This window comes from Diachasma alloeum, unplaced genomic scaffold (assembly GCF_001412515.2).
Source record: "Diachasma alloeum isolate Michigan unplaced genomic scaffold, Dall2.0 Dall_scaffold_78908, whole genome shotgun sequence".
Taxonomy (NCBI): domain Eukaryota; kingdom Metazoa; phylum Arthropoda; class Insecta; order Hymenoptera; family Braconidae; genus Diachasma; species Diachasma alloeum.
Window position 1 is genome coordinate 3,317,520 of NW_021683643.1, and position 24,705 is coordinate 3,342,224.

Sequence of the window (24,705 nt, forward strand, 5' to 3'; positions counted from 1 at the left end):
CCAATACTGAACCTTCTCGGTAATTTACAATTATTTGTACTAAAAAAATCGCATAAAAGTACTCTAGCACCGGAACGACGAATAAGATGTAGCAAGGCTGGGCAGAACCTCATGAACATGTCCTCTAAGTGCCCTTTTATATTGTCCCCCAAGCCCTCAGGCAGAGTATTCAGCCAGGAAGTCAACAAAGGCGCCCAGCCCAGGGCCACAGGCTCCATATAAATCATGCCACATCGAGAAACAGTGGCTGGAGAGGCCACCTCCAGATCCATTGGCTCAAATATCAAATTAGTAGTGGGAGCAAGTTGAATGATCTCTCCAGACATCAAACAAAGTTTCTTGTTATCATCCAACACAGTGTTCATGTTCTCTATCCAAATCGCGTCGACGGGACCATCAAAAATCAACCATTTTCGGTTTTCATTCGTTGAGACTGCGAAACTTCGGTAGCTCACTGCTAAAATCCCATCACTCCACTCATGAGAGGCTGGATCGAATTGTCCGTATAATTGTCCCATGGTGATCGACTTGGGGTTGATGACGATAATCTCCACCTAGTTTCCACATCGATGAAAATCATTGATGAATTGAAATTTTCGACGTGATACATGAAATTCGGTAATTCATCTGCGTCAATATTCTTTGAAGATGCACAAATGACAAGATTGAATAGGAAGTCCCAGCTTTTGGGCAGAAAATTTTTCAATGACTGACAAATGCAATAGCGTAAAAAATTGGAAACTTAAATTTGAGCGATTCCAGAGCTTCCATTCGGAAGTAAAAAAGCATTGACTCTCGATCACTCGCTCAATGAGCGCAGCATCGCCCGTTTTCGTTTTTAACATTTTAGGGTGTTTCTCGACGCTTAAAAATTCTGAAAAAAAGGCTGGCGGCCGAGCGCGAGTTCTCGAGGGTTAAATCTTACCTGATGTTCCTCCATGAGCCCTCTCTCCTCCAGCATCCCCAGCACCTCGGCAAGAACCCTATAAGCAGTGGTCTTCCCACCGAAAGGCAGCCCCACGATCATAAAGCCATGCCTCACAATCATCATCTCGAAAATCTGCTGAACTTTCTCCAAGAAGAAATCCGTGCACTGAATATTCATTCTCTCACAAGCGATCCTCGCGCATTCATTCAAGTGCGAGTAATCCGGAGTAGGAAGGATGACCCCTGGAAACAGATCCGAGGCAATTCCTTGGAAGAGCGGAAGGTCGTGGCTCAAGAATTTCGGCAAGTTCACATCCTTGATGCTTCTCAACATGAGAACATCTTCGGACTCCTCAGGATACTTCAGCTTGAGATTTCCAGCGGCTGTCAGCACTGATTTAACAGCCCTCATGCCGTAATCGTAATGACACTGGCTGCTCAACTGCTCCGAGCACAATTTGTAAGCCGTTACAATCTTCACTGCCAGGGGTCTTCCGTTGTAAAACCCAAAAGAGTAGAGAGTGTTCTCAGCAATGAGAGCATAATCGGGGACCATCATGGCTACGGACCTGAAGAGCGCCTTCAGATTGTCAGGAAGCTCAGACCTCCCAGCGTACCCTGGATTCATGGTGATGAAGACTGCACATGTTGGGTCTAAACTGATTTCCGTTCCTTCAAACATGAGCTTCTCTGCTCCAGCGTTGATTCCTCTTTGGATCGTGAGAATCTGCTGAGCAACGACTGATAACACCTCGAGATCGATCCTGTTGAATTCGTCGAAGCAGGACCATGCGCCGCAGGAGGCCAGACCCTTGAAGAATTTTCCGAGGGCGATGTAGTCCAAACCGTCTGAGCAGTTGAAAACTACACACTGTTTTGCCACTGCTTTCGCTAAATCTTTTGTTGTCTCGGTCTTTCCTGTCCCTGCAGGACCCTCTGGAGCTCCTCCCAGGTGTAGGGAGAGCGCACCGAAGAGAGTGCGGTAACAACGGTCTGTGAGAGGGGTGATCACCAGGCGAGAAGAGTTTCCGAGGTATTCGTAGCCGTAGCGGAGACTGGAGTTTATCATGTAGGTGATTAGACTCTCCTCCTGTCAAGGTTTCAAAAGTTTTGATGAGGGTTTACAGCTGTCGATGTACAATCAGTTCATAAACAATATCCGACCCCGTCTGACCCTGAATTTTTGAAAAATATTAAAGCGGAATTCCTCAAAAAATAAACCGATTGATGAAACGTCAACGCTATTTTGGCTTACCGAGAGAATAAAAAATGACCGGAATGGAGCAATGAAAGGCATTTATATTAAATCATGAAGATTCACGGGTAGTCATATCACACTGAGAGACGAATCGACATAATATGACAAAAATATAATTTCTTGAGTGCAGAACATCAGAAAAAATTATATATATTTTTTTTTGAAAATTAGATAATATTCCTGAAGAGAAAAAGTAAGTTTAAGAGAAGGAAAAGATGTTATTACTTTCCTTCAAAGTCATTGTGATTGAGAGCAAGTGACGGTTATATTTTAGAAATATCTGGATTCACTGAGTCGAAGCTTTTAGTATTTTTAGTAATTTTCTCATCTTTTGATACGAAATAAATGATTTCTTGAGGCAAAAAGTTTTCACTTTATCGCCAAGTGTTCGTGTTCAAGTCATGAACATTTCGCAGAATTCTTATACGCTTTGACTCATTATGCGGAATTGTTATTCCAAGTGTTTTATCCTTAGGAGATGAGATATTTGATGCAAGAAATTAGTTTTATGATATTATGTCGATATTTCTCTCAGTGCATTGTCACTGTAATGCCATCAGACATTTTAGTTCATATAAGGGAGACCGGGACAAAGCGGGGTGGCCGGGGCATAGTGGGGTACATAAAAAAAGTCAAAAACAGCTCAAAGAAATTGAATAATACTAAGGAAAATTTTTATAAAAATGGAAGAACTCTGGAAATTCTTTCAATTCTTTTAAACATCGGGATAAGCGGCCATATTGGGTATTATGATTAAAACCCTACCCCCTTTGAAAGTGAAAAACAAAGAAACAACATTTATAATTATTTTAAAGTTTTTGGACACTACCCCACTGTGCCCCCCACTGTAATACGTTGGAGACATGAGTTGATAATTTTAGAATGTGAATGGTGATTGCTAAATAGCAATATAAGTATGATAGAAGCTCTGACACCCGCCTCTTTGGCTTACCTACCCCGTTTTGCCCCGGTCTCCCCTACTGCAAAAATATAAAGAGAAGACATTATTGTCAATTATTGGTATCCCCGTATGAAAAGATCGAATAGGCAATTTTAGCTCACTCGTTAAAGAAATCAATCGGAAATTGTCCTAGTAACTTATTTGGTACTTCTCAGTACCAAATAAATTACATTTTGCAATATACTAGCATTTCTAACATTTTCTTTTCACGAATCAATAATGGAACTTGCTCGGAAAACAGAATTATTTCGTTTTCTCAGTGGATTTTTCATATGAAATGAAGACATTACTCCATATGGTTAAATATAGAAAAAGCGTCTCGTGATTGTTTCTCCGTACATTTGCTGAAATTGCAAACTCATTCTTTCGCGCGTCGAATTGTTGTATACTCAGTGAAACGTAATGGGTCTGATTAAAGCCCATCCACTTCTCCTGGTGTCAGTAACTGGGGCATTGATTATTTTTTGATTTCGTATAACTTACAAAAGAAATGTTTTTTTAATACCATTTTAAGGCACGCTTGGAACACTTCTACATCATGTTCAATTTCCATCGAAATAGAAAAAAAAACGATTGAAATAGTACGGTACGCTCCCTATGTTTTACGGACGGTGAACCGATGTTCGCGAGGAAGATTGAGGGGTCGAGGGAGGTTTACCTGCCAGTAGTAACGGAGTTGACAGAGCCACTTGAAGTCGCTGTTGTTTACTACTTCGTCTTTGTGTAGCTGAGTTAGCGTGTCTTTGCCGTGGACGTCTAGTGTTACTAATGCCTCTGACAAGGGGTAAATTAATGTGAAATTAAGTGAAACTTCTCGTAGTGAGGGCTGAAAGTAGTTCAGGATGGAAAAGGATGAAAGGAGAGACGGGTAGTAACCTGCAGACTATTTTGTAAATATTTCCGGAACCAACAGATGTACTATAATCTGCCCCAGACTCCTTTGTAAAATATTTTATGGAGTCCAAAAACGATAATTCCAAGGGGCTATTCACAGGCGAATTGGGTGACACCGCGATTACAAAATCTAATCGATTAACCGGGATTACGGGACTAATTACACTGATTATCATTGCCTATGTGATAACTGTGATTACCAAGAGCACAGAATATGATTACATGATTACAAATGATTTCATCGATTACATTCTGTAATTACCAAACATCTGTAATCATTGAAATCACAAAAATGGCCTCTTATTAAATATGAATTGGTGGAATAATCAATTATTAGAACCTGCAAAGAAATGAGGAAGGAGGGGCGGGAATTAGAACAGAGGAATGCACGCGGAGAGAAATATTCAAGAAAAATTACGGAACATTTCACGTAATCCGCAAGCGAGAATCGTTTTCAGTGAATTTCTATAGGAATATAAGAGAATAAATCTGAAACGTTCAGTAAATTTTCGGGTCTGTCACCGAAAAAATACGAAAAAGTCACGTAATTTTTCTGGAAGTTGTAAAATCTAACAGAAACTTCAAGACTTATTATGCCTCAGAACATGAAAATTCTTGGATGTTTAAGAATTTTTACGAAAAGTTCCGGAAAAATTACGGAACGTGTTGTTAAAATCTCCCCCTCACGGTGACTCATGGCTAGCCGTGAGACGTCGGACGGATAAGTAATTTTTACGGAACAGATCGTAGAATTTACGTGACGATTGACACTTTTTATTGAATTTTACTTCGCTCCCAGATTACGTTTCGAAACGTAATTTTTACGTCTTTTTTCTGGTAATTTTTATTGAATATTTCTCTCCGTTGCGTCTCCATCACTCCATCTAAAAATTTGGGCATTTATGAGTGCTATCAGCAAAATAAATTTACTGAATATCTACCATTGATGGAGAATGAAACTTACCAGCAGATAATTCAGAGATAATTCAGTCGTTGGTTCTCCAGAATAAGAAGAAATTTTAACTCTGTTGAATCAATTTTCTACGGACAAATGCTCTGTGCAAAACGCATTGGCTACGCAAGCTTCTGAACCATAAACATCTGGGATTCCAAGAAAAATTGATCTAAGGATCTCTGAGACTTACCATTGGTAGAACTGACGCGCTCGAAAATTCAAAAACAACATTCACGGTCTCACTAGGAGCAACTACGAAAGATTACACTGATTACAAATGATTACAGTGATTATAAATGATTACTACTTGATTACGAAAACTTGATTACAAATATGGTAATCATGTGATGACAATGATTACATTGATTTCACTGGGATTACAATTATTACAATTGATTACATTAGCGAGTGACACCACGATTACGCTTTTGAATAGCCCCTCGGATAATTCGAATGTTTCGATAAACCTATTACTTCCGAAAATATTTACAAAATATTGTACGAAATCTTTGAAACACTAATGACTCGTTTGATAGGAAAACGGAAATAATCTCCCCTAAGTTTCTCTCCGGGAGATCAGAAAATCATTATTTTACTCGAAGTAAAATCATCTGAAACTAAAGTGCAAAGAAGTATTTTTCATCCTCACCTAAAGTGATTCGATTCTGCTTCGATAATTTCCCTCTGATCAGCAAGATAATATCGTGTAACTCCTGTTGGCACTGATCTAGATATTTCTTAAGACCTGCGACACCTTGTGGCATCGCTTGCTCGATCTGCTGAGTCCAGTACAGTTGTCCAACACAGAGAACTGTCTGCCCTGGCCACTCCAGGACCCAAGCAGTCCTTTTCTTGAGGGGATAAGCCTCGATCGCCTGTTTCACCATGTTACGAATACTCTTTCTCATGTCCGTCTCCAACTCCAACAGCCATTTCTCAACTTGTCCTCTAGCTGCAGACGTCGAAATAACATCCACTAATTCCACTTCTTCACCTTCGGCTGATTTCATTCTGTGGACTTCCAGATCTGCATCGAATGCTAATTTTGCAATTCCTTCGAAACACTTCTTTAGGTGTGGTTGAACTCTAGAAATTACAAATAAGAAGATATCGTCGCCGTATAGCCAAAGAGGCGAAGTTCCAAAACCCAAGGGGCTGGTCACTTCTCAATTGACTCAGTAATTTCCAGAATCAGATGATTTCCAGTGATTTCCTGTTGATTTCTGTGATTTCTCGAATGATTTTTGTAATTTCTCAATCAGCATTGGAAATCATGATTTCTTTCGATTTCTGGTAATTTCCATGATTTCTAGTAGATTGCAATGATTTCTTGATTTCAAGAAATCACTGGAGAAATCATAATTTCGGGACCAGAGTGGAGCTGCCTCGATAATGGCAGTTTTTTTTCTACATCACGTCACAATACGTAAGGATATCAAAAACTTCATAGCGTCACATTTCGGGATTGGGTGATTTCGAACACACCAATACCATAACAAAAATTGTAGAGTTAAAACTGCAAAATCCATTTCGATTTCACACTTATCGATGATTTCTAATGATTTCATAAATCACCTGATTTCTTTACGATTTCTATTGATTTCCGATGATTTCCTGAAATCTTTAGAAATCACTACCGAAAATGGAAATCACTTGATTTTCAGTGATTCCATTGATTTCCAGTGATTTCTTCTTTGATTTTCAGTGGAGTGAGCCCTTTTTGAAAGCCAAAAGGGCGGATATCTCGTATGAATGGTTTTTCGACTTTTCATCCAATTTCTGAACAAAAGTATATGACCAAAAAATCTCTACCAAAGGGGCGAAATTACTCGTTTTCAACGACAAAGGGACGTAACTCCACGCTTACACCTGTTTGCCATCATCAGTCATATGCCTTGAAAAAACACCTTTATGATGAAAATTACAAACGTATGGTCGATTTAGCCATACTCTCTCCACTTTAATTAATTTTAGAAATGCTCGAGGCAATGAGAGAATACTCGTTATTCTTAGTGTAATCGGGAAATAGATTATAGCAAGTAGAAAAAATAAGAACGTACACTTTGGAGTTGCGCCCCTTTGTTATTGTTTATGTTCCAAGTGAACTAGTATATTATTCACGCAAATAATCAGAATTTCACCTAGTAGGGTCCTTCGTCTCAGAAAGAATCTCTAACAGTTCGTCATTAGAAAGGAAGAAAAATCTCGGGAAGTACAATCTCTTCTTCTCCAAATAATCATTTAACCCCTTTTGAATCAACTCCAACAACCCCATGCTCTTCTTCAGCCTCTCTAACATTTTATCAATCTCCACAACCGACATGACTTTGGGATCCGCCTGCACAGTCTTCATGATGTCTCTCCAGGTCTTGTCAACCGCAGTAAATCGTCTCCCCTCATCTGGCATCTGCTGTTGAATATCAGGTGAGGTGAAGATGGGCTCCAGATACATCCAGGTCCCCTGAACCCTCAACCACTGGTCCAGAATGTCCTGAAGCAGATGTAGCTTTGCCTCCCACTTCAATATCTGCGCTTCGAAGGGCTTGATGTACGCGGAGTTCTTCATGGTCATGGCCTTAGTGATGTGATCATCTAACATGACCTGGATCTCATCAACAGATGCAATTACGTAAGTTCCAGTCTCTTTGTAGGGATTAACAGTGAAGAACATATTTTGCCAGTCTTTCTGCATCTTATCCATTAATTTCTCCAAGCTGCTCTCCTTGGTTGCAGCCTCGGCAATTCCCTCGAACTTATCGATGTAATTGTCTAAACCCATGTTCAGTATCTTCCCCAGTGTTAGTTCGGCATCAACCTTGAGGACAGGGGAAAGGTCTTGGGAAATTAAAATATGAAAAAGCGACAAGTTGAATAAATAAAAATGTGAAATGTTAATTACGACATTTGAATTGCTCATGAAATTATCGCAACAATAAACTTTTTCACAGTTTTTGATTTTGATTTGGACAGTTTTCGATTTTCTCAGGAGAATTATTGTGTTGACATTTTTTTCTACAAAAATTTCGAGGAATAAATTCTCAAAGGCTTTTACACTGTATTATTCTTCATCTCTCGTAAAAAAAGAAAGAGAAAAACGAGGAAAATGTATGCGCATGAGTATCTTTTGAGCCAGTGCTCTAGAACTGTTTATTTGTTTTTCTTTCAAGTGTTGAATCTAATCAAATTAGAGTTACAAATGCCCTTTGACATTCGGCCGTAAAGTAATTAATTCAGGAGATTGTACCATAATGAACAGAATGGGATAATAACTAATTATCGTCCAAATAGCTATGAAGATTTTTTTCAAAATAATCCAGACCTAATTCCATACTCAGTTCGAAACGACCACTTGAACTACCTTAATGGGGAACCCAACGATTCCAGACACCTGGTCCCAATGCCTAGGCTTCATTCCGGGATTCCCCAACGTCATAATCACTGGTATTCGATCCTTGAAGTCCTCGATTTTGTCCCTGACGATCGCAGCCAAGTCCTTAGGCTCTGCCTCGGCCAATTGCTTCTCCAACTTATAAAGAGTCCTATAAGCAATGCTGACGTCGTTGTCGATGTCTTCAGGATCGTAAGATCCGATCATCGAGCCTGTCCACTTCTCGTGTTTTACGAGAAATTCACAAGTGGCATCGAAGAGCTTCTTAAAAGGAATCAAACGATCTGCTATTTTTTTTCGGAGAGGATATTGAGTTGTCTCCCATCCAAACGAGACTTCCTCTTCATTGAACTTGTCGATCTTCTCCATCGCTCCTATTAATTTGTTCTCCAGGTTCTGAGTTTTCTTCTGATATCTGCATAATAAATATTCGTAATTGAAAATGATTTTTCATCACGCTGTGTGTAAAGTGACATTTTACACACGCTCCGCGTGCACAAAACCCCACTTCCCACACATTGTGATGAAAAATAGGATTCGATACTCGCGGGACAAGTCTTTTTAAACTCGTGGGATTATATTACTCGCCTTCAGCTCGTGCTACAAACCTCCCGCGAGCCCAAAAACACTTTCCCACAATCGTATCGAAATATACTATTTTGCGCGGTTGTTTTCCACACGGCGTGCGTAAAGTTCACCAGCGTGCGTGAAGTGAATTTCGAGTAAGTAAAGCGAAACTTACGATTATACACGAGAACACAAAAACACTTTGAACTTTACCCACGCCATGCGGCAAACAACTGCTTTACGCACACTAGACCGTTTCGAAAAGTGAACTTTTCAAGCAGGTATTCCAAAAAAAGGATGTGTTACAGATGCGTGCAAAAAGTGGAACTTTACGCACTAGTAACACAATATACAATTTTATCACTTGTGCGTGAGATGAAATTTTACGCAAAATCCCGCTTTCCACAAATTGTGATGAAAAATAGGGTTCGACACTCGTGTTCTTTGACCCTTGTCATCATCCTAAAATGGCTCAAGAGGGTTCCGGCTCAATAATCACAAATTTGATTTACTATTTACGTGGTGAGACTTGATAATTTGAACTATAAGATTTTTGTTATTATTGAAATTCTTATTTTTTTATTAATCAGGTGCTGCTAATTACACGTACTAATCAGTCTCACAAGTAATTGTTCTTCTAGAGAAATTCGAATTATCCAAGAGGTCTTTATGCGAATGCCGCTACTACTTTTACGATCCAAGATATGAACCACAAAACTCATTCCGAAGTGGAATGGATTCATCTCATCTCACCACTTGACTACCAAATTATTGTTCTTTTATTCAGGAATGTATAAATTAATGGGATTCAGCATAAAAAAATTGGATACCGGAAGACTTCTTCCATGTCTCCCCAGTGCTGGATCTCTTCCACTTGCTTTGCATAAGATTCGAGTTCTTCCTCAAACTTTTGATAACGAGATTTTAAAGCTTCTTGAAAGTACAAAGTTTTTGTTTTAACATTCTCACGATATTCTTCCAGAATTTTGGGCATTTTATGAAACCAGTTGAAGGCATTGTTGTTGGTGGCAATTTCGGCTTCAGAGAGGAGCCAGAAGTCCGAGAGAAAAGCCACATTTTCTATTATTTCGGAAAGCGTGGACTCGAGCGATTTCAGGGAAACTGATTCGGATTTTTGCACGTAGTCTATTAGCTCCATCAAACCTGCTGTGTTCATCGGGTGACTCAGAGCTTTTTCTGCTATTGCTTGATAGTCATTTCCAGCTCTGAAGACAGAACAATCAAAGAGATGCGAAGAAAATATTAGAATTATAGATGTTTCCTGCACGACTGAGGTTTTCCCATGGTTTCCCTGGCAGTCCAATCCCGAATGGGGTGCAGTTGGGGATAAAGTAAGTCGGCCCATGGTAACGCAGATAGGGAAGGGAACAAAATGTAAAAACCCGAGAGAGTATACATATGGAACCAAAAATAAAAAATACAGAAATCATTCACGAAATCAAAGGAAATCATCCCATTCTGGAAATCATTGGACGATCGGATTGAGGAGGATTGAGAAGTCCAGCCCCGAAATATTCCTTTTACGAAGAAATATGATTTTTTACTCACAGCTTTGCTTTTGCTTGATAATTATCCACGACACGGGTAATTAACGAGTTTTTCAACCCATTCACAGAATCAACGATAGTTTCGATGAAATTGTTTTGGGTGATTTCAAAAAGTCCAGCGAATACCGTCTTTTCTATCATGATCGGGATATCTGCAGCTAAGTTATGGTAAAAGGCGATTGTAGTTTTATAGTCTTCGAGTGTTTTCGTTGTGTCTGACAGAAATGCGTTTACTTTACTCAATTCCAAACCACTGTAGAGTCTTGAGTGTCTACAAATGACATTTATTCCGAAGTCAGTAACTGAATAAAATCATTTCTACAGTTCGTTAAAGATCAGTGTATCGATTAATTACTCTCGAAGTGTATCCATTTTCTTCTCAGGTTCAATTTTCTGATTCTCCAAAAGCTCTCGGATCTCTTGTTTATATTTCTCTACAGTAGTAGTAGAAATTTTTGGCTGAATAAAAAAATCGAAGGAGATGAGTGCAAATTTTCATATGCAATATTCTGCAAATATATCTGAAACTCTCCTGTAGCTGACACAATTCGAAGGTTATTTATTACCGAGATAATGCAATAATCCAATAATTGAATTTGTATATCATCATAAAATTAATAATTTCAGAAGAACCGTGTAAATAATTTCCCCGATACCTCAGATTTTGTTTACAGAAATACACAGCAAAAACGAATATCTGAATTTCACACACCTTTTGTAGACATTTTTCAGACACTAAAAAACCTCTGAATAAAATGAAAATTTTTCTCAATTTCCGACGAACAGGTGCCTGAAAAATCTTAATTGATGTTTGAAATTCAGACAAATATTCATTTAATTCAAACATTTTTTAGTGTCTGAAAAATGTCTACAAAAGGCATGTGAAATTCAGACATTCGTCTTTCAGACAAAAGTCTTTGGAAGAATTTCCTTATCGTTAGATTAGTCACCATATGAGGGAAACGCCGCATCACTCGGCCGAGCGCGAGTGATCGAGGGTTAATAAAAGGATTGAACTAGGAACTTTAATTTTTTTAGAATTTTTAAGAGTCGAGAAACACGCTAAAATATAAGAAAACGAAAACAGACGGCGTCGCGTCCATTGAGCGAGTGATCGAGGGTTAATCACCATTGTCTGGCTATCCAGAAACCGTCAAGAAATTTGACTTCTTCAAATGAAGTGTCTCTAAAATTATAGGAGTCTTTAGAAAAGCAATTCCCAAAATTTATAAAGAAAACATTATTTCCAACAGATAATTTTTTTTCCATGCTAAATGAAATTGCCTGTTACACGGAGAGAAATGTTCAGTAAAAATTGCGGAACTCACCGATTACGGAATCGACGCAGAAAATTTAAGTGACGGTATTGGATTTTTTCACAAGAGATTCAGATAAAAATTACAGAACGCTCCAGAAAAATTCCGTGACAGTTCCGTAAAATTTCCAACAACAACATTTCGCTCCGGAATTACGGAAAAGATACGTAATTTTTATTGAATATGTCTCTCCGTGTACGCGACGTTGCCGGAAACTCGCTGAACGCGTCCGGGGTAACCAGAAAACTTGAAAAAATTTGACTTCTTCAAATGAAGTGTCTCTAAAATTATAGGAGTCTTCAGAAAAACAATTCTCAAAATTCATAAAGAAAACAAATTAGTTCCAACAGACAAATTTTTTTCCATGTTAAATGAAATTGTCTGTTACTCGATTTTTCCGGAAACTCGCTAAATGCGCCCGGGTAGTATAGAGTGAATGCGGCAACGCTGGGGCTTAAATAACGCGGCGGCGAATCCTCGCGAAGGTGACCAATGTTGCAGGGTTGCGCATAGTGACCAGACTAGAGTTATATCTCCCTCATTCAGATATATTTGCTAATAATGTAAAGATTCATTTTCATCTGACTGTTTGTTGATTTGTATTATTGATTTATTATATAAGTGACTTATTCGTGAACAAGTGAAATACGAACTTTCAAGACAGCCGCCGGGCCAGACCAATCCAAGTACAGCTGTGTCTCAAGCCTCTCAATGCCTCCAACAGCATCAATAATAGTATCCAAAATGCCACAAAGGACTTCACCAAAGTATTCAATCTGGGGATCAAAGACAAGCTCCCTCTCTTTGACTATTACATTCAGCTTAAATAGATTTTCCGAATAATGTAATATGAAATTCATAAAGTCTCGAAGTGTGTGAGTGCAAATGCTCCGGAGTTGGGCTTCCATCATCGTGCAAGCGCAGTCGAAGAAACGTTTGAAGCTTTTTTTCTTCAAGGGGCTGGGTACTAGCCCCTTTCTATTATTCTGGAATAGTCAGATAATTCGGTTAAATATACAAAGTTTGGAGGAGAATTTTTTTTTATACAGTCAAATTTACCACGAGAAAAATATTCTGAATGTTGTCGAACCACTTGCTCTTCAAAGTTTTTCTACTGTTCGAAATCTGATTGAAAATAGTCGACTTGAACTCCATTAAGTCCCAGCTCTCGTTACTCGCTTTAATTGCGTCGAGATCGATCAGGCGAAACGACTTCCAGTCCCTAATCCAGTGCTCTAGTGTCAGCCTCATGCAAGGATTTATCGGGAACAAGTATTTTTTTAATTGGTTTTGGTGGGAGTCGAAGTCAGATGGTGATATAAAATTTTCAGGGCTTAATTTGGCCGTCTCCTATAGGTGAGAAAAATTAGATTGCTGATGCGTCGTTTGGAGAAATTTCACTGTGAGTGTTTTACAGAGTGGGATCAAGATATTAATGCCTGATTTTGCGATTTTTTTTAACGAAACTCCATTGATTATATGGAAAAATATTCAGATAATATTCAAATCAAAAGCTATTGTTATTTTTTACATAAAGCAAAAATTATTGCTAAAGCTTACAGTGTTCGCGAAAAAATGAGATTTATTCATGAACAGCTTTTTAAATATTTTTACGAGAGCAGTATTGAATTCGATTATGGGGGGGGGGGGCAAAATTCCAAATTTTTTAATAGCAGAAATCTGAGAATTTCGCGACCTGAATTTTCATTGCATTTTCATCATTTCTATTAATTATTATAAAGTAAATAGTCTGAAATTTACGATTTCCAGAAGATTTCTTCATCAAATTCTAAATTTTCAATCAGAAAATCCGCTGAATTTCAGGGGAACTATTACTTAAAGGAAAATTTCTAAATGTGTTACTAAAATTGACCGCATAAATAATGAGAAATCTGTCTTCATGAGGCGATAATTAAGGATATCCAAGTACTTTGGCTATTTTTTCTCCAATTACATGCTTTTCATTTGACCCCCATTTGACCCTAAGTTTCCAGACATATTACAATGATTCTATTATTTAAATTTTACAGGTCTGAATTTGAATCTCGATATTGAGCCGTTAGAAAACATTTTTTAAATCTGGAAAAAAATTAGAAAGCTTACTTTTGGACGAACATTAATGCGATTATTAAAAAATGGAAAGTTTTGAAAATTATGAGCATTTTCTATGAATAATTTATAAATAATTTATAAACAATCCCTTTTTTATCATAAAAATCATTTGTTCGGAATCGTAACAAATTTATAAAAAAAAAATAACGTTTCCGAAAGTTTAAACAATTTCAATTATTCATTTATAAACAATGAATGTTTAAGAAAATAATAATTCTATGCATAACGTAATTTGAATGACGCTGCATATTCATGATTTTTTTTTTTAATTTTTCTCACGCAATTTAATTGACAAATTTGATGATTGAAAATGGTCGAATCCACACCTAGAGAAAACCGAACAAGTTCTGAAACAAAGAAAAATGTTTGGGCCAACAAAATTGGTAGTTGAAAATTACCAAAAAAATAATTGTTTCGTTCCAATTTAAAAAATTCAAACATGAATAATTGCTCGGCTTTGAACGACAACGAATTATTTGGTTCAAGAGACGGATCATTCATGGAAGACGGCCATTTAGGTGCCTTTTCGGGATGAAAATATCTTTTATAGAGGGAAGTTTATCAAGAAATGTTTGATCCCTAAGTTATCAGATTGCTGTCATATCATTATTATTATTTCACTTAAGAATTCAATTTCTGTCTGTGATTATTGAATAATCGAAACGACAAACTACTATCCCTCGTTACATATAAAGTGAGCATTTGCCATGAGCAAAGTACGTACGGGAGCATTGAATAACAAAAAAGTAGTGCTAAAAATGACATTTCCTGCTTGCACCGGGAATAAAATTCTTGTGAAAAGACAAAATCGATTTTTGCAATAAAAATATTCAATCTCGGCGCTCGCTTCGCACGTTCGGCACATAAAATCCTCTTTTGAGAATTTTGAACAAACGATTTTTTTCGTACAAAGACACTTAGATATCCTCAATTGATTTTCCTTCAACTTTAAGAATCACCTCCGCGAAAGGATTCAAGATCCGAGAAGAGTCGAATAATTTCATGCACATTATCTCGCGAACACGTCTTCAATTTGTAAGTTCAGATAGATGTGCCACAAGATACTTCATAGAGTCAATTAGATTTTCTATTCCTTTAGAAGTTTTCGCATAGTAATTCATCCGAAAATTTCTTGTTCTTAAATAAAAGAAGTTTTTTTTTACCTCTTCTCTACTAATTTATATTGAAAATTATTTATATTCTTTACCTTCTCGCAAATTTCTTCCTGAAAAGGATCCGATAACACGAAATCGACAATTGACTGCTTAACAGCCCCAACATAATCTTCTCTAACTTGTTCCATGAGTTCCTCCGTAAAATCCTCAAATCTCCCACGAAAATCGCTGGGTACGAGGTTCAAAATTTTCTCCACATCGTCCTCCCCCATATTAGCAACGTGAATTGTATCAACCCCGTTCCTAACGTAATTGTAATACCGATTAACGTCCTCATCTCTGACGTCATCGAGGCCTTCAGGTTTCACGATAAGGCCGACCATGAAGTGTCGAAATCTCTCCCTCCTGAGGCGATTTCCGGTGTAGGAATTTTCGTAGAAGTCTTTAATTCTTTTTTTCAGGACCACTGAGGTCTCCTCCCGGGGCTTCGGACGCTTGCAGGTCAGCAATTGTTCGGGGAGGGTGAATAAAGGTTCGACTTTTGTCTCCATGATACTGGATATTCCCGTTGATGGTCTTTTTCGATTACTCTTCACGGTTTTCCGTGATTTATCACTTGCTGAAGAGTCCCGATACCAATCATCGCTTATCATTTTTCTAATTGTTGGAAGGATTATAAGAGGATTATCAAAAAGCCCAACTCATTTGCTAGAAAATTTTATTTAATCTATGTCTGGGGAATTCTATTAGCTCTCCACCGCGTTTTTTAAATTTAAATCGTCTATATTCTGAAATCTGGAGATCCGAAAATTGTAAATACACTACACAAGTTTGTCCAAGCAGGCAAAATAAACATATCGACATCTCTTAATAAAACAAGGGGATTTCATTTTTCTTTTTAAAACAAGGGTATCTCAAAATTCATGTGAAAGCTTGTTGTTCAAATCCATTTCTAAGTCTCACGGAGCTCGCAAATTATTTTATATCTCTTTCAATGCGAACTACGGCAATGTCTATTCGCACGCTCCACCCTTACCCTTGTTTTATTAGGAGATGTCGATATGACCGTCCAATGAATTGTAACCACATAATAAATGTTGATGTGAAAACTGTGAATCCACTACAGACAGTGTAAATAAATCATGTAAATTTTCGCACTTTAACATTCCGTTGGTCGCGCTATGAGCGCCGTGCCTCACTTATTCCGATTTTTTGAATCACACTGCAGTAAAGCCTCCGAAAAATTTGAAAAAATTTCACATCTCATTTTGAAGTGTCTAGAAAGTAAGTAGTTAGATTTTCAAATTTTTATTCCGAAACTCCGGGCCGTGTACCGTGTATAAGGCGAATTTTCAGAAAAACGTGGCAACATTGAGCTTGAATATATAATATAGGGTAACACTGAACATAAAAAATCTCACGGGACTTTTACAAAGATGCGATCTATATCACTCCTGATTTTTTTCAGATTTTTCTTAGATCTTTCAAAAAACTCATGATCTTTCAAATGATTCATTATGTTGATTAATGCTGGTGCGACGTGGCGCTTACGGCGCGACCAAACGCGTTCGTAACTTTTGCGTGACCAACGAAATGTTAGACAATCCTAGTACTTTATAACACTAGGACACAAATTTCGTTTTCGACGAATATGAAGTTTAGAGGCCAAGCCGAGGGCGAAGTCTGTACTCACATTCGTTGAAAACTTAATTTATGTCCGTGTCATCTAATAGTATATTTCGTAATTAGGCCGAAATAGTATATTTCGTCATTAGGCCGAAAAAAACTTTTCTGGCGAATATGAGGTTTGCAGGACGAGCCGAAGGCGAGGGCTGCAATCATATTCGTCAGAAAAGTTTTTTTGTCATGACGGCCGTAGGCAGAGATTCGCGGCCTCACGCTGCCTTACGGCCGGAATGACAAAAACGAATATTTATTTGGTCATCTTCAACTCCAACATTCGTTAATAGTTAATGAATCTCGTTTGGAATAAATGAATCATTCTATCAGTGTATGCTTTTGTTAAGTTTTAACGAATGGACATTTAGCGAGACCGGATAGACCCTTGCCTCTCCAATAACTAATCATTTTTATCAGTGTGATAAATGCAAACAGGTGAAAGTGTAGAGTTACGCCCCTTTGTCGTTGAAAATAGGTAATTACGCCCCTTTGGTAGACTTTTTAGTTAATACATTTTTGTTCAAAAATTGGAAGAAAAATCGAAAAACCGTTAAAAGGGGATATACGCCTTTTTGACTTTCAAAAATGGGGTTTTAGCACTTACGCCTCTTTGGCTATACGTCGACGATATCCATAACTATTAATGAACGAATGATTTATTATGAAGACAGAAAAGGCATTTGCATTCTAATTCCGGAAAAATTGAGTTATTACCAAATTTTCAATTCCGCAAAATTGAAAGCGAATTATTTATAATTCTCTGCGCCGTATCTCGAATTGGTCTCAATTCCCGAGTCAGTTTTTCCCTCACTCACGCCGTCGTTTGCATCATTCCCTGCAGTTTCGGCGCACGGTGAGTGACTACTAGTGTTAGTGTCAAGTATTTTCAGCTTTATTATCGTTTAATCCAAGTGTCATTCCATCTTTTCACTCAAGCAGCCACTAATTCCTTCAAATAATTGATTGCCAGTATTGATAAAGGTATTCTACTGATTTTTTAAGAGCCGGTATTAATAATGCGACGTCGCAGTACTGACGGGAAGTAACTTGTTTCTAGGCAACGTTGTCAATCGATTCCTCCAGGAATTCTTGAGTTATGACGAGAAAGAACTTCCCCCAAGTCCTTGCATTATGATACAAAAAATATTTTCTCATGTGTTATTCTCATTTTCTGTTGATTAATGTCATTTTCTCAAGGTTATGTTCATATTTTTTCAATTGACTCAGTGGTTAACCTCAAAATGACTCTAATTTTTAATGTTTCAGATGCTCTCCAGTCAACTTTGTCGGTATTTCTACTCGGGAAATACTCTTTGGCAGTCCTCAACAAAGTTACTGCTTGCTAAATTGAGGAAAAAGACAGGGTATACGTTTTCTAACTGCAAAAAGGCTCTGGAATTGCATGAAAATGATTATGCCAAGGTAAATATTTCATGGAAGTTACATAATATTTTTTGTTGAGTGGGTCATACCTTAAATCCAGTCCACAAAACGTTTGTTTTGATTTTAAAGGATTAATGGTTTTCACCGAATGGAGTTTTTGTTTCAAAGTTGAACAATCAGGTCATTACTGAACCATGAACTTTGGATTCGTTCGATAATTTACGATAGGGGAAGACGAAAAAAGTGACTCTAATTTTATAATTTTTGCAATCGACTCCTACTATCAGAGAAAAATCCTAATTATAGAATAATGGCCATTTCTTTATATTATCTCCTCCCTAATGAACGAGACATCCCGATTAAAAGGGATAACGGCCGGTAAAACCTGGAAGTTGGACGGACTCAAAAACATCACGCACGAAAAATTTAATAGAGNTAGTGTCAAGTATTTTCAGCTTTATTATCGTTTAATCCAAGTGTCATTCCATCTTTTCACTCAAGCAGCCACTAATTCCTTCAAATAATTGATTGCCAGTATTGATAAAGGTATTCTACTGATTTTTTAAGAGCCGGTATTAATAATGCGACGTCGCAGTACTGACGGGAAGTAACTTGTTTCTAGGCAACGTTGTCAATCGATTCCTCCAGGAATTCTTGAGTTATGACGAGAAAGAACTTCCCCCAAGTCCTTGCATTATGATACAAAAAATATTTTCTCATGTGTTATTCTCATTTTCTGTTGATTAATGTCATTTTCTCAAGGTTATGTTCATATTTTTTCAATTGACTCAGTGGTTAACCTCAAAATGACTCTAATTTTTAATGTTTCAGATGCTCTCCAGTCAACTTTGTCGGTATTTCTACTCGGGAAATACTCTTTGGCAGTCCTCAACAAAGTTACTGCTTGCTAAATTGAGGAAAAAGACAGGGTATACGTTTTCTAACTGCAAAAAGGCTCTGGAATTGCATGAAAATGATTATGCCAAGGTAAATATTTCATGGAAGTTACATAATATTTTTTGTTGAGTGGGTCATACCTTAAATCCAGTCCACAAAACGTTTGTTTTGATTTTAAAGGATTAATGGTTTTCACCGAATGGAGTTTTTGTTTCAAAGTTGAACAATCAGGTCATTACTGAACCATGAACTTTGGATTCGTTCGATAATTTACGATAGGGGAAGACGAAAAAAGTGACTCTAATTTTATAATTTTTGCAATCGACTCCTACTATCAGAGAAAAATCCTAATTATAGAATAATGGCCATTTCTTTATATTATCTCCTCCCTAATGAACGAGACATCCCGATTAAAAGGGATAACGGCCGGTAAAACCTGGAAGTTGGACGGACTCAAAAACATCACGCACGAAAAATTTAATAGAGAAACCTATCGAATTCGTTAGAAAATTCTATTGATTTTCTATTAAACTTTCTATTAATTTTTGGCTGATTTTATTGACATGTTCAATAGAAAACATTCAATAGAAAAAGTCAACAGAATTCAATTTTTCTATATAACTTATTCTTTTCATATATTTTCTATAGAATTTGCTCGACTCAAATTTTCAAAGTTTTTTCATTCTATTTTTCTTTTCTTCTCATCAAGAAAATCAAACGAAAAAACTCAGAAAATTTGAGCCGAGGGAATTCTATAGAAAATATCTCAATAGAATGAGTTATATAGAAAAATTGAATTCTACTGACTTTTTCTACTGAATATTTTCTATTGAACATTTCAATAGAATCGGCCAAAAACTAATAGAACAGTTCAATAGAAATTCAATAGAATTTTCTGACGAATTCGATAGGTTTTCTATTAAATTTGTTCGTCCGTGATAGAAATAGAAGTAGAAATAGATAGGGGAAGAGGGACTAAAGTGAAACATTTTGCGATATTCTCCATATCTTAATATCTTCATTTGTAAACAAAGATATTGATGATTAGAGAAGATCACAAAACGTTCCATTTTGACCCGCCCTCCCCACCTAGAAGATATTTTTGAGCAGGAAAATATTTTTAAATTAATTTCCTCAAACTATGAGGAAACAGGAAATCATCCACATTTTTTTTCTCTCACTTAAGACATTCAGAGGAACCAATTCTTAATTTTCAAGGTTTCCTGGGAGGGGGGAGTGTCTTGGATTTAGTCCAGGGGTCTAGGAGAAATGTTCCCCGAAAAAATGTTCCCCAGAAACATAAATTTCCCAATAAAGCTCCAAAAACTAGCCCCAAAATAAAAAAAAAAAATTTATTCACTACAAGAAGAAACGAATAAATACCAAATTGTAAGGCCATGGACATATTCACAAAAAAAACCGAAGATCATTAAATATATGTTACAACGAATCAACCAATATGAAATTCCAAATTCGAGGACAAGTCCGCGTGAAAAATGTGAATCAGTATTAATTCAAAATGATAGAATGTTGGCAACGCTTTTCAAATATTTATCAACGTCACTTTCCATTAGGTTTTGACCGACTCTATTGACATGTTCGATAGAAAATATTTAATAGAAAAAGTCAATAGAATTCGATTTTGCTATATAACTTATTTTATTCAGATATGTTCCACAAAATTTCCTCCGTTCAAACTTTCCAAGTTTTTTTGTTCGATTTTCTTGATGAGAAGAAAAGAAAAATAGAATGAAAAAAAACAGAAAATTTAAGTCGAGGAAGTTCTACAGAAAATATCTGAAGAGAATAAGTTATATAGAGAAATCGAATTCTATAGACTTTTTCTAATGAATATTTTCTATTGAACATGTCAATAAAATCGACCAAAAACTAATAGAAAGTTCAATAAAAATCCAATAGAATTTTCAAACGAATTCGCTAGGTTTTTCTGTTAATTTTTTTCATGCATGGTATTCCTGTGAACTCATTTCCTACATTATAACTTAATTCCTAGGCAGAAGCATGGTTACGAGAGCAGGCCCAAGCAATGGGTTGGTCCAAAGCCCAGAAACTCCAAGGCAGATCGACGAAACAAGGTCTGGTAGCTGTGATGGTCGACAAAAATCATGGGGCCCTGGTCGAGATAAACTGCGAGACAGATTTTGTGGCACGAAACAAAACGTTCCACGGTTTGGCTGAAATCATAGTGTCAGCTGTTCTCAAATTCACAGGAGAGCAGCAAGCAGTGGACCAAGTGCACAGAACCCTGCTAGACGCAGAAGCACTGAAGAATCTGCCAGCAGTTGATGGTAAAACCGTTGCTGACCACGCAGCACTCACTATTGGAACCATTGGTGAGAACATCGCCGTAAAGAGAGCTCTCTGTATGAGCGTTGATCCCAGCATCCAATTGGTTGGTTGCACACATCCAGCATCTGTAAACCCCATTCCAGCTTCTTTCGGGAGGTATGGAGCACTTCTGGCATTCAAATCACCGTCTGAGAATAAAACTCTTGGGATGCAACTTTGTCAACACATTATTGGTGAGGAAACAAGACTTGATTACTTTAAGGGTGCCAAGTTAATTTGGCGATGACCTTGAAAATGGACGACATTTACCAACAGAGTTATAATTTTTGTAATTAATAGTATTAGACAGATGGTGAACATCGGTGACAATTTTAGGATTTTAGAACTTATGGGTTTCGAGAAATTAAATAAACCAAATCAGTTTTATACACGGGCTCTTATGGAGTTTTGATTACATTGAACGTTTCGCCCCCCTAGGAACTCAAGAAAAATTTGAGAAAATTTGAAGATATGGGGAATTATGTGTCAAATGTGATAGCGAGAAAAAACAATGGGGTACCGGGGTGAATAGGAGAGATATTTCAACCCCCCGTACCCATTTGATCCCATGCTTTCTCGAGGTTCGTCACGCCAAATGGAGGATTTTCCGTATTTATTTTCTCGATGTCTAGTTCCGGTTGCGGATTTGAAATTTCGTCAGATGGATGAATACATATTCCTCCGATGGTGGAGGGAAAGAAAAAATTTTTTTTGAATCTTTCTTTAAATTCACTTGGCACCCTTAATGACAGTGGAGTAGTGGTAGGAGATACAGTTTAAAAATTTAACAGGAAAATGGTTGATTGAAAGATTTTCTTTGTCGTAGAGTTTCCCATTTTTTTCCGTCAGAACAAGGTTCATACAAATAAATCAGAAGTCCAATAATACGCAGTTTGAGGCCCACGTGCATATGAGCAGCTTAATCTTTTGTAAATTGAATGAATAAACGGCTAAAACAATTTCAGAAAAATCAAAATTTTGTCACATACTCTGCATTGATTTGGATTGACTCTGTTTTTGAGAAAATCCAATTCTTTTCGATGCCTTTTATCTCAATCAATCAAAATATACCTATATACCATACAAAGTTTTCGAGATATTTCCATTCTTCTTGCTTTTCACTCAAAATTGTTACACAAACTCTAACTTTTCAACAAAAAAAAAGAAATTAAATTGAAAATGGACTAAATCAAATGGTCAGTTTTAAAGATATTCAATTCTATATATAAATTGACCTCATCTAATATTTCAAGGACTACTCAACCGATTTAGTTCATAAGAATCCAGTAAACCACCAAAATGGAACCATTCGAAAGTCTGTCATCAATTTATTGATGGTGAGAAAGGGTAAACACTCTCCTAACTAAAACATTTCCAACCACATGATTGCAGTTATCTGCTTGTTCCAAATGTCCTCTATATTCAATGCTCTCCAGTGATAGATAGAATCAGAAAAAAACCTCATTAAAGTTCATTTCTAATAGCAGAGTTTTCAAAACTCAATAGTGTGTCTTCTTAATGAATCAATGAATGAATCGTTGTACACGAATCATTTTTTTTCTCAATTTCACAGGAATGAATCCAACCAAAATCGGTCAACCAGGCGTCGACGAACCAATATCAAATGCTGACGATGAAACAACAATGATTCACCAAGAATTTCTGTTAGACCCAAGCCTAACTGTCCAACAGCTTCTGCTTGGTGCTCACATAGAGATTGTAGATTTCGCACGTTTCGAGATGGGAGAGGATCCCGAGCCCTCCGAGGAGACTGTCGATACTGCAGAGCCGATGAAAAGCTGCGGTTAAGCCCCAAATAGCCCCCAAAAATTCCTGAAATCATTAAAACTTTACATAGGACTATCCAAAATAGATTTACTCTGTTTACTCAAAAAAATATGTACATAAAAGTTTCGTGTACTATAAAATTTGATTATAGTATATCAAAGATGAATCTAAATATGAAAAATTGCGATATGAAATAATTTCACGTTCTATCGAGACTAGAATCGATAGAAGCAAATTTGACGAGTGACTTGGATTTCAATTTTCGTTTCCTCGCAAGTCTGACCGACTTCCAGAGCCACATCCTCGAGTCCTTCTTCCAAAACGGCGCCAGGTCTTGCGGTGAATGCCTAATTCCTTGATGATTCAGCACTTCCGGCCCCTGAACTACTAATCTCAGAGTAGAAATTTCTCGAGTTTTGAAGGCAATGTTCCTGCATACCTCCATAGCACAATCATCACAGTGACACGTCTGTGTCTCCTGTGATCTACCATTCGGTCCCATCTCTTCACTTGAATTCTCTTCAGCTTCTAATCCAAGTTTTTCAAACGCCACGGAGAAGTGACGGTGATCTTTACAGTCACAATTTGGTTCTGAGTAGGAATTTCGGTCTTGGAGACTTACGTCACTGTGAGACTTTATACGAAGGCTTTGACTCCATAAATCTTCTACTGAAATCATAATTTATCGCTTCAGATATTGAGAGGGAAATGATTTTCTGCATGTTTTTTTGCTTTTTTGAGTTTTAATCGCTCAAATTTAAGGGGTCTCCTCAATAGGGCAAAACGCGGATGATCGCGCAGGTGAGTGGAGCGTAAAATGGTTAAAGAATATCCCAAGACAGACTCAAAAGTGAGTCCCTATGGATTTTCGCAAAAAATTATACATAACTTAATTTATTACATTCTCATAAATTATTCAGTTTTTCTATTCTCATGTGCTGTTGATGTCGGCAACAATGATTGTTCGAATCAAATAAGAAATTTTTTAGTAATTAATTTTTTGAATCAAGGAATGCTTTCACGAAATTTCTATTTTTTAAAGTTGAATGTGCAGAAACTATGTAGTGCAAAGGTTAAGGTTAAGGAGACATTCTAGAGTAAGGCGGCTGGCCGTACGTAACGCACTGATTTCACCCATATAACTCTAGAATAGAGGAACTAGCGTACAAAGCGCCCTATGCCACCTAAATCTATCAGGATCTATTGTAGCGGGCGCTTGATCAAGACTTTGAATGGTTCGATCATCGCATATGAGACAATTTTACAAAAAATTCACCGCTTTCAGAATTTATTACTGTATCAGGGATTAATTTTTTGAGAACATCGTACACAGAGAAAAACGTAAATTACGTTTAAGAAGTCGTCTTGCGCTTTCTGAAACGTATTTTGCGCTTGAAGTTGAAGCGTAAATTACGCTCAAAATTATCGTAAATTTCGATTACATAGACATAACTTACGATGTCGTATTCGTAAATTATGCTCAAAGTTGCCGTAAGTTACGATGACTGTTCATATTTTTGATAAACGTAAATTACGTTTGGATAAAC

General features: G+C 37.2%; 2 protein-coding genes across 3 annotated transcripts in view; one reads left to right on the forward strand and one right to left on the reverse strand.

Annotated features, from left to right (window-relative positions):
• The window catches only part of LOC107047700 (dynein heavy chain 7, axonemal), a 42,296-nt gene extending 26,852 nt beyond the window's left edge, over positions 1 to 15,444 (reverse strand). The window contains 11 exon segments of the mRNA XM_029126739.1: positions 69 to 554; positions 926 to 2,017; positions 3,805 to 3,920; positions 5,645 to 6,081; positions 8,523 to 8,798; positions 9,781 to 10,176; positions 10,520 to 10,789; positions 10,874 to 10,977; positions 12,488 to 12,820; positions 12,894 to 13,147; positions 15,141 to 15,444. Of these exon segments, the coding sequence (XP_028982572.1) occupies positions 69 to 554; positions 926 to 2,017; positions 3,805 to 3,920; positions 5,645 to 6,081; positions 8,523 to 8,798; positions 9,781 to 10,176; positions 10,520 to 10,789; positions 10,874 to 10,977; positions 12,488 to 12,820; positions 12,894 to 13,147; positions 15,141 to 15,444 (4,068 nt within the window).
• Positions 15,445 to 18,570: 3,126 nt separating this feature from the next.
• LOC107047721 (elongation factor Ts, mitochondrial) lies at positions 18,571 to 23,330 on the forward strand. 2 transcript variants are annotated; one of them, XM_015270529.1, is made up of 4 exons: positions 18,571 to 18,670; positions 18,956 to 19,111; positions 21,036 to 21,564; positions 22,944 to 23,330. In XM_015270529.1, the coding sequence occupies exons 2-4, from the start codon at positions 18,956 to 18,958 to the stop codon at positions 23,177 to 23,179; spliced, it is 921 nt and encodes a 306-aa protein (XP_015126015.1). In that variant the 5' UTR covers positions 18,571 to 18,670; the 3' UTR covers positions 23,180 to 23,330. The 2 variants fall into 2 exon arrangements, with proteins under 2 accessions (XP_015126015.1, XP_015126016.1); XM_015270530.1 differs by lacking the exon at positions 18,571 to 18,670 and adding an exon at positions 18,763 to 18,886.
• The last annotated feature ends 1,375 nt before the right edge of the window (positions 23,331 to 24,705 follow it).

What these genes read in the sequence shown, in the direction of transcription:
- LOC107047721 (XM_015270529.1), top strand. Translation starts at nt 18,956, where the DNA reads ATGCTCTCCAGTCAACTTTGTCGGTATTTCTACTCGGGAAATACTCTT. An exon ending in ATGAAAATGATTATGCCAAG is followed by an intron (nt 19,112 to 21,035) that starts GTAAATATTTCA and finishes CTTAATTCCTAG; the next exon opens with GCAGAAGCATGGTTACGAGA. An exon ending in ACTTTGTCAACACATTATTG is followed by an intron (nt 21,565 to 22,943) that starts GTGAGGAAACAA and finishes TCAATTTCACAG; the next exon opens with GAATGAATCCAACCAAAATC.